Source organism: Heterodontus francisci, chromosome 39 (genome assembly GCF_036365525.1).
Source record: "Heterodontus francisci isolate sHetFra1 chromosome 39, sHetFra1.hap1, whole genome shotgun sequence".
NCBI classification, from domain to species: Eukaryota; Metazoa; Chordata; class Chondrichthyes; order Heterodontiformes; family Heterodontidae; genus Heterodontus; species Heterodontus francisci.
The window spans coordinates 39,650,840-39,661,056 of NC_090409.1; the positions used below are offsets into that span (position 1 = coordinate 39,650,840).

The window sequence follows — 10,217 nt, forward strand, 5'->3', positions numbered from 1 at the left end:
TCAAAATTAACGACCTATTCGAAACAACAAAAACACACAGTACCCAGTGAATATCGTTGAACACAGTGGTTTAGTTTCATTTACACACAGAACACAACAATAATGGAGAGAGAGATGTCCAGGACAAAGTATTAACACTAATTCACACTGAGAAATATTAACACTCAATAAATACAGAGTTTTATAAAAACCCTCCCATTCACAAATTAGGAAGCAGTAACACTGTGTTGATCCGCTGTGATTTTTCTCTAATATCTGTAAAGACCTGGAGAGACATGAACCGGGTGAGGGTCTGGGGAAGGGGCTTTCACTTCCCCCACTGGGGAGCTCGTGTCCCTGGGCTACTGGGGTGGAAACCCCAGTCACTGTGTGGGGGGAATGGGTAATGACAGCAGCAGAGCAGACCATGGGATCACTGCACTAACACACCGCGGCCTTTGGTATGAACCAGTACAGCAAGCTGATTGACAAGACCCTTCAGAGGTGGAGACCCTTCCCCGGCCTGGGAGAAAGATACAGGAACACGGGAATACTGTTCACACATCAAGGTAGACAGCAGCAAAAAAATATCCCAGGGATCCAGACTTGTTCCTCAAACTCTCATCCTCAGGAAACAATTCTCCAAAATTCCTTTTTTAAAATAATTCTTTATATAATTTAAATTTCCCAATATACATTACACACAAAAACAAATTGTTTTAGTGACAGCTTTTCCCAAGGCCTTTACTCCAGACCGTTCGGCAGTCACCAGGCCCCCTCTGGTGTCACTCAGTGGATGTAGATGGGCTATTTGATTGTGGCAGGCATCACAGCCAACCTTCTTACTCGAGAGAGGTGCCAAGATTTCAACAGGAGAGACGGAGATCAGGAGCAGGAAATGTAGGAAGTGTATAAAACGTTATATATGACAGCAGTCAGATCCATAATGATTGAAGAGATGGATTTGAAGAGAGGCTGTGGGATATTTCAGTTTAATGTCAGACACTCGCCACTGTAAAGATTAGAAATAAGAATCAGCTGTGAGGCAATGTGGACTCAGCTGATATTGTGTGAGATTGCTGAGCTTTTCTATTTCTAATGCAGAGACTGTGTGAATTCTATCTGCAATCTATGCAGACACACAGGAGCAGTAGTGTGAAGCTTACACACACACACTCAGCAGTGTGAGTGTTGCGTGCGCACGCACACACGAGTAGTGAACCTTACATACAGAAGTAATGTGAACGTCACACACACAAACACACCCACATGTGGAACTCACATGTTTGCAGCCTTGCTCACGTGTGTTAGTACAGAGTGGTCAAGCACAGGGGTCACAGTGCGGTGCCAGTGATGTATCCAATCCCTCCGGCCAGCCGGGACCCTCCTCACTTCCACCGTTTTCCATTTTTCGAGCGGTTCGGGTGCCCCTGGGACAGGAGGAATCCTGGGGGAGGCCGCAGGACCTTGTCCAGCCTGGGCATCACGTAGTAGCTGATGAGGGGGACGGGCTGGTAGAAGGTGGTGAACTGCACCAGCTTGTGAGGGTACAGGGGCCAAGCAGCAGCGGACTGGGAGAAACTTTCAGCCACCTGAAAATAAATTAAAACAATGAAACAACCCGGGGAAAGCACACAGACGTCAAACTCCATTTTATCCCCAGCCCCGTCTCCACAAGCCATACAGAAGGAAGGAAGACTTGCATTTCACTAGCGCCTTGCACCTCCTCAGGACGTCCCAAAGAGCTTCACAGACAACGAAGGACTTTTTCTGAACTGTGCTCAATGTAGGAAACGCAGCAGACAATTTGCGCACAGCAAGATCCCACAATCAGCAATGTGATAATGACCCAGATCATCTGTATTTTTTAAATTGATGTTGGTTGAGGGATAAATATTGTGCCCAGGACACCGGGGAGAACTCCCCCCACCGCCCCCCCACTCTTCTTCCAAATAGTGGCTGTGGGATCTTTTACACCCACCTGAGAGGGCAGACGGGGGCCTCGGTTTAATGTCTCATCTGAAAGACGGCACCTCCGACAGTGCAGCACTCCCTCAGTACTGACCCTCCGACAGTGCAGCGCTCCCTCAGTACTGATCCTCCGACAGTGCACCACTCCCTCAGTACTGACCCTCCGACAGTGCAGCCCTCCCTCAGTACTGATCCTCCGACAGTGCAGCATTCCTCAGTACTGACCCTCCGACAGTGCAGCACTCCCTCAGTACTGACCCTCCGACAGTGCAGCACTCCCTCAGTACTGACCCTGCCGCCCCAGATGATTTGGGCCAGTAGCACATGACTTTGTGGGATCTTGCTGTGCACAAATTGGCTGCCACGTTTCCTACATTACAAGAGTGACTGCTTCAAAAACAGATAGTACTTCATTGGCTGTAAACCGCTTTGGAATGCCCTGTGGTTGTGAAAGGTGCTATTTAAATGCAAGGCTTGTTTCCAAGTAGCTCCAAGGTGTTCTTGCATTGTCGCCCTTTGTCCACTTGGTGGCGCAGTCGCGCAGTTTCTATTGGCCGGTTGAGCTGGACAGCGGCGCCATCTACTGGCTGAACCCCTTTAATACAGGAACAAGACTCTGGGTCGATCCGACTGAACCCCTTTAATACGGGAACCGGACTCTGGGTCGATCCGACTGAACCCCTTTAATACAGGAACCAGACTCTGGGTCGGTCCGACTGAACCCCTTTAATACGGGAACCGGACTCTGGGTCGATCCGACTGAACCCCTTTAATACAGGAACCGGACTCTGGGTCGATCCGACTGAACCCCTTTAATACAGGAACCGGACTCTGGGTCGATCCGACTGAACCCCTTTAATACAGGAACCGGAGTCTCGGTCGATCCGACTGAACCCCTTTAATACAGGAACCGGACTCTGGGTCGATCCGACTGAACCCCTTTAATACGGGAACCGGACTCTGGGTCGATCCGACTGAACCCCTTTAATACAGGAACCGGACTCTGGGTCGATCCGACTGAACCCCTTTAATACAGGAACCGGACTCTGGGTCGATCCGACTGAACCCCTTTAATACAGGAACCGGACTCTGGGTCGATCCGACTGAACCCCTTTAATACAGGAACCGGACTCTGGGTCGATCCGACTGAACCCCTTTAATACAGGAACCGGACTCTGGGTCGATCCGACTGAACCCCTTTAATACAGGAACCGGACTCTGTGTCGATCCGACTGAACCCCTTTAATACGGGAACCGGACTCTGGGTTGATCCGACTGAACCCCTTTAATACAGGAACCGGACTCTGGGTCGATCCGACTGAACCTCTTTAATACAGGAACCGGACTCTGGGTCGATCCGACTGAACCCCTTTAATACAGGAGCCAAAACAACGACAACTTACATTTAAATAGCCCCTGTAACATAGTACAACATCTCACAGAAGCGATCAGGAGAAAAATTCTGACCCTGAGCCACATAAAGAGATATTCAGGACCGGCGACAAAAAAGCTCGGTCAAAGAGGTCGGTTTTTAAGGAGCGTCTTAAAGGAGGAGAGAGAGAGAGAGGCGGAGAGGTTTAGGGAGGGAATTCCAGAGCGTCGGGTCCCAGGCAGCTGAAGGCACGGCCACCAATGGTGGAGCGATGGGAATCGGGGGATGGGCGAGAGGGCGGAATTGGAGGAGGTTACAGAGATAGGGAGAGGTGTAGGGGCTGGAGGAGGTTACAGAGATAGGGAGGGTTGTCGGGGCTGGAGGAGGTTACAGAGATAGGGAGGGTTGTCGGGGCTGGAGGAGGTTACAGAGATTGGAGGGTTGTCGGGGCTGGAGGAGGTTACAGACACAGGGAGGGAGTCAAGGATGGAGGGATTTGAAAACACAGATGTGAATTTTAAACTCGATGTGTTACCGGACTGGGAGTCAGTGTTGGTCGGTGAGTAACAGGGGGTGACGGGTGAATGGGACTGGGTACGAGTTTGGACACGTGGGCAGCAGAGTTTGGAATGAGCTGAAGTTTACAGAGGGTGGGAGATGGGGAACGGGACAGGAGACGCTGGAATTGTCCCGTGTGACCTCTCCCCCTGGTGTTCTGTATTCTCTTTACCTGGTGAGTGGCGTCAGTTGTTTTTGCTGCTGTTTTCTCAGCTGGCTGCCCTCTGACACGCTCCTCTTCATCGCACGACGTGTCCGAGTGGTAGTCGGACGTACTGCAGTCCGAGGAGTCACTGTCCCGCTCAGAATCCAACGATCCCTCCTTCCTGGTTTCTGGTTCAAACTGAGCGACAGTGAAGGGCTGACTCCCTTCCCCAGACCTGCAGGAAATCAACACCAGGACTTGGAGTGAATCCGTTCAGGAAGAACATCCCAGAGATAAACCACAAACTACACAACCCAGGTTTCCCATAAGGAGAAGGAGAGAAGCAGCAAGGGCCACAGTCAGTCTGTGAGAGAGGGACAGAAGGAAAAGAGAGAGAGAGGGGGACACAGAACGAAAGAGTGAGTGGGGGCGGAGTGAAGGGGGAAAACAGAGAGCCAATTAGTCCCCACTCTCCCCCCGCTGCTCTTTCCCCCATCGTCCTGCAAATTTTTCCCTTCCAGTATTTCTCCAATTCCCCCTTTTGAAAGTTACTATTGAATCTGCTTCCACCGCCCTTTCAGGCAGCGCGTTCCAGATCACAACAACTCACTGTGTCAAAAACATTCTCCTCATCTCCCCCTCCGGTTCTTTTACCCATTATCCTCAATCTGTGTCCCTCTGGTTACCGACCCTCCTGTCACTGGGAACAGTTTCTCCTCATTTACTCCATCGAAACCCCCTGATGATTTTGAAGGCCTCGATTCAATCTCCCCCTTAACCTTCTCTGCTCTAAGGAGAACAATCCCAGCTTCTCCCAGTCTCTCCTCATTAACTGAAGTCCCTAATCCCTGGGACCATTCCAGTAACTCTCCCTCCGCACCCTCTCCAAGGACTCGACATCCGTCCTAGAGTGTGTGGCGACTGGATTTGGACACAGTTCTCCAGCTGAAGTTGATCCAGAGGAATCCTTGCGTTAGCCTGTGCTGTCACCATGTTGTTAAACTATCTCAGGTTAAGTCTCACCTGCACCACACCTCCTTTGGGTCAATCCACAGGGTAATCTCTTTGGGAAGTCTCAATTGGCTGTATTCCAGTTCACAGTCCTGGCAAGCTAGCAGCAATGATGGGTCTGTCTTCTGTTTTTTGTTTATTCGGATGCATCTATGAAGAAAAGGGAGAAATATCAACAGAGATAAGGGGGACAGACGTCAGACGATCATCCGAAACTCTCTCCTGTCCGAACTCGCACCCGGTCTCGTTCACCCATCACCCCGTTACTCACTGACCTACACTGGCTCCCGGTCCGGCAACACCTCGAGTTTACAATTCTCATCCGTGTTTTCAAATCCCTCCATGGCCTCCTCTCCCTCCTTCCTATCTCTGTAACCTCCTCCAGTCCCTACGACCCTCCCTATCTCTCTAACCTCCTCCAGCCCCAACAACCCTCCCTATTTCTGTAACCTCCTCCAGCCCCTACAACCCTCCCTATCTCTGTAACCTCCTCCAGTCCCTACGACCCTCCCTATCTCTGTAACCTCCTCCAGCCCCAACAACCCTCCCTATCTCTGTAACCTCCTCCAGCCCCAACAACCCTCCCTATTTCTGTAACCTCCTCCAGCCCCTACAACCCTCCCTATCTCTGTAACCTCCTCCAGTCCCTACGACCCTCCCTATCTCTGTAACCTCCTCCAGCCCCAACAACCCTCCCTATCTCTGTAACCTCCTCTAGCCCCTATAATCCTCCCTATCTCTGTAACCTCCTCCAGCCCCTACAACCCTCCCTATCTCTGTAACCTCCTCCAGCCCTGACACGCCTCCCTATCTCTGTAACCTCCTCCAGCCCCTACAACCCTCCCTATCTCTGTAACCTCCTCCAGCCGCTACAACCCTCCCTATCTCTGTAACCTCCTCCAGCCCCTACAACCCTCCCTATCTCTGTAACCTCCTCCAGCCCCTACAACCCTGCCTATCTCTGTAACCTCCTCCAGCCCCGACAACCCTCCCCATCTCTGTAACCTCCTCCAGCCCCATCAACCCTCCCCATCTCTGTAACCTCCTCCAGCGCCTGGGGCCCGAAGCTCTGGATTCCCTCCCTAAACATCTCCACCTCTCTCTCCCTCCTTCAACACACTCCTTAAAAACTGACCTATCTGACCGAGATTTTGGTCACCTGTCCCGAATATCTCCAGATGTGGTTCAGGGTCAGAATATGTCTGATTTACACTCCTGAGAAGCGCCTTGGGATATTTTACTACGTTAACAGTGCTATATCAATGCAGGTTGTTGGTTTGCTTCTTGTATTAAAGGGGTTTAGCCAGTACAGCACTCCTTCAGTACTGACCCGCCGACAGTGCAGCACTCCCTCAGTACTGACCCTGCAACAGTGCAGCACTCCCTCAGTACTGACCCTGCAACAGTGCAGCACTCCCTCAGTACTGACCCTGCAACAGTGCAGCACTCCCTCAGTACTGACCCTGTAACAGTGCAGCACTCCCTTGGTACTGACCCTGCAACAGTGCAGCGCTCCCTCAGAACTGACCCTCCGACAGTGCGGCACTCCCTCGGTACTGATACTGGGTGTGCCAGCCTGGATTATGGGGTTTAAGTCTCTGGATAGGGAAGTCGAGCCCAACTTGTGATCTCACTGAGGTCCCCTCTGCCCTCTCAGGTGGATGTGAAGATCCCAGGGCACGATTTGAAAATCAAAGGGAGTTCTCCCTGATGTTTTGGTGAATATTTTATGCATTTAAAGGGAAGCTGGATTAACACACGAGGGAGAAAAGAATAGAAGGATATGGTGACAGGGTGAGACGGAGAGAGGGTGGAGCAGAAACACCAGCACGGAGCAGAGGGGCCAAATGTACTCTCCCCGCACTGGAACATTCACGGTGAGCTACTGAGAAGCTGCACTGATTGGTTACCTGTACGCTTGACCTTTGCTGGGATTGGCTGGGTACCAGTGACCCTGGTATTTTTGATGGAGGACTCGTTTGAGCTTCTTCCCGAACTCCTCGATCTTTTCCTGCTGGAGCCCGCTGCGTCTCCTCATCAAACTGAGCAGGAACAAGACCCCAGCTCCGATCTCTTCCTTCATCCCTGTCCCGATGTGCCTGCAGGGTGCAAAATGAACTGGGTTAGAGCGCATTCCAGGGTGGGAATGGGAATACTCGCTGGAAACACCGGTGTGTGTGTGCGCGCATACACCCTCCCCCTCAGCCGCTCTTTTACTCGGGATTCTGGAGCAGTGAGGGCCGGCGGGCTATCCGACTGTGGGGGGCATCACTCACAAGCCCAATCCAGTGTCCATTTGACCAACGACTTGCATTTCTACAGCGCCTTTCACCACCTCAGCCAAATGAAGTAATTTTGTTTGGAAATGTAGTCACCGTTGTAAGGCAGCAGACCAATTTGCACACAGCAAGATCCCACAGAGAACCATGTCACAATGACCCAGGGTCATCTGTTTTTTTGTAAAATCTTAAAGCGATGTTGGTCAAGGGTTACATTGGACCCTGGACTTTAAACAGGGAGCTTTGGAAAGGTAAACAATAGATAGAGTCAGGAAGCCCATCCCAGACAGCTGCAGCCTCTCACGGTTGAATAGCAAGAGAACTGCACCCCTCCCCCCACTTCTGCATTTTGGACAGAGTGTTACATTTCTTGGTCAACCTGCCTTCACATTCTGTTACAGTCAAGGGAGAGGCAATCCTCCACCCAGATTTCAGCAGCTCACTTTAAAAACACAGTTTACCAAACTGCGAGGGAGCAGATCTCCGAGTCAGTGTCTGCCTGAACAGCGAGTCAGCGTCTCAGTGCATCGTGCGCTCACTTGTGAGTCAGATATTTGTGGGTTTGAGTCCCCGCTACAAAGACCTGGAGCCCATAATCTAGGCTGACATTTCTAGGGCTAGTGCTGAGGGAGCACTGCCCTGTTGGAGGAGCTGCGCGGAGTGAGTGCCCGTCATCGGAGGGTCAGTACTGAGGGCGTGCTGCACTGTCGGAGAGACAGTACTGAGGGGGTGCTGCACTGTCGGAGGGGCAGTACTGAGGGGGTGCTGCACTGTCGGAGGGGCAGTACTGAGGGGGTGGCTGCACTGTTGGAGAGGCAGTACTGAGGGGGTGCTGCACTGTCGGAGAGGCAGTACTGAGGGGGTGCTGCACTGTCGGAGAGGCAGTACTGAGGGGGTGCTGCACTGTCGGAGAGGCAGTACTGCGGGGGTGCTGCACTGTCGGAGGGGCAGTACGGAGGGAGTGCTGCACTGTCGGAGGGTCAGTATTGAGGGAGTGCTGCACTGTCGGAGTGTCAGTACTGAGGGAGTGCTGCACTGTCAGAGGGTCAGTACTGAGGGAGCGCTGCACTGTCGGAGGGTCTGTACTGAGGGAGTGCTGCACTGTCGGAGGGTCAGTACTGAGGGAGTGCTGCACTGTCGGAGGGTCAGTACTGAGGGAGTGCTGCACTGTCGGAGGGTCAGTACTGAGGGAGTGCTGCACTGTCGGAGGGTCAGTACTGAGGGAGTGCTGCACTGTCAGAGATGCCGTCTTTCAGATGAGACATTAAACCAAAACCCCCGTCTGCCCTCTCAGGTGGGTGTAAAAGATCCCACGGCCACTATTTGGAAGAAGAGCGAGGGGGGGGGGGGGGGGGGGGGGGAGTTCTCCCCGGTGTCCTGGGGACAATATTTATCCCTCAACCAACATCACTGAAAAAAAACAGACGATCTGGGTCATTATCCCATTGCTGTTTGTGGGATCTTGCTGTGCACAAATCTGCATTTCCGGCATCACAACAGTGACCACACTTCAAATCAAAGTACTTCATTGGCTGTGAAGCACTTTGGGACGTCCGCAGGTGGGGAAAGGAGTTACTTTGACTGACGTCAGGGTCTTTTAACAAGCTCACACCTCTATCTCCACCTCACTATCACCTCCTCCCCTCACTCTCTACGATACATGGGGATTTCCCAAATACAAGAGTTCCTGCTGTGTGTTAAAAATAAAACACAGATACTCCTCTGTTTCCATTCAGGAAAGGGACAATAACTGCAATATTTCACAGTGGAATCAACGAGAGGGTCGATAACATACACACACACACACACACACACAGACTCCTGGGCTTCCAGTAAGTGAGATCTCCAAACAGTCCCCAATTTCCACAACCTTTCCCAAATCATTCACAATTCCTCAAAGACATTCCAGTTCAGCAATCCCACAATAAGCATCAATCCACACTGAAGGAATCCAAAATGATCCTTATAGACAGATCTCCCCGTCCATACAGGCTGAAACGTATGAATGAAGGTGTCCACGTGGAAATACAGGGGACCAGAAGGTATCACTTTGAGAATTCAGTTTAACAGAAATTATTCTGCAATCGTCCGTAAATAAACACAATTCCACACTCTTCTCAAACTCTCAAACATTCCACGTAGAAATTATTCACCAAAATGTTAGGAGAAAGATACTAACAGATAATTCCAGGTTATTTTCTGTTCCTGTCAGTGAATTCGAAGCGAGCAAACCTCCTGGGGGAAAAGTTTGAAAAACTTTTTGAAAAGTTTGCCAAACTTTTCTTTCGTTGTTTTTTTTCCCCCCCCCGCGAATATGAAGTTCTTTTCCTGCTACAGAGCTGCTCCTGGTCCGGACTTCACAAAACTAGACGCTGAAAATGTGTCTCGAAACGTGCTGAGCGTGAAGAGAGTTTTCGTAAACTGACTGCGATCAATTGCCTGAAACTTGCATCAGGAAGAATGATTCATTCTGTGTCACCCAGGGGGCGGGGCCAGGGGGCGTCCCCAAACGTCACTAGCCATATAAGGGCTGATCTTCCGTCGCCACGCCCCTGTCTGTTCTGAAAGGCGTCCGGGCCATTGTTATGAATTTACTCAAAAGAAGGACTTGCATTTCTCCAGCGCCTGTCACCACCCCAGGACGTCCCAAAGTGCTTCACACCCAATGAATTATTTTTGAAGTGTGCTCACTGTTGTAATGCAGGAAACGCGGCAGCCAATTTGCACACAGCAAGATCCCATAAACAGCAATGTGATAATGACCCAGATCATCTGTTTTTTTTAGTGATGTTGCTTGAGGGATAAATATTGTCCCCAGGACACCGGGGAGAACTCCCCCCCCCCCCTCCGCTCTTCTTCCAAATAGTGGCCGTGGGATCTTTTACACCCACCTGAGAGGGCA

The 10,217-nt window shown here is 51.2% G+C and overlaps 1 protein-coding gene across 1 annotated transcript; it reads right to left on the reverse strand.

Annotated features, from left to right (window-relative positions):
- Window positions 1-73: 73 nt before the first annotated feature.
- On the reverse strand, window positions 74-9,750 carry LOC137352669 (protein BTG3-like). Its single transcript, XM_068018378.1, has 5 exons — window positions 9,495-9,750; window positions 6,947-7,135; window positions 5,049-5,186; window positions 4,053-4,260; window positions 74-1,571 (listed from the first exon to the last, which is right to left on the reverse strand). Exons 2-5 carry the CDS (start codon window positions 7,117-7,119, stop codon window positions 1,368-1,370), a joined length of 723 nt encoding a protein of 240 aa, XP_067874479.1. The 5' UTR covers window positions 7,120-7,135; window positions 9,495-9,750; the 3' UTR covers window positions 74-1,367.
- Between the last annotated feature and the right edge of the window lie 467 nt (window positions 9,751-10,217).

Bases quoted from the DNA above. Each gene is read 5' to 3' on its own strand.
- LOC137352669 (XM_068018378.1), bottom strand. From the start codon at position 7,119: ATGAAGGAAGAGATCGGAGCTGGGGTCTTGTTCCTGCTCAGTTTGATG. The intron at 5,187-6,946 runs GTAACCAATCAG...TTTTCTTCATAG, and splicing joins AGCAAAGGTCAAGCGTACAG to ATGCATCCGAATAAACAAAA. The intron at 4,261-5,048 runs GTGAGACTTAAC...GATTTCCTGCAG, and splicing joins CCAAAGGAGGTGTGGTGCAG to GTCTGGGGAAGGGAGTCAGC.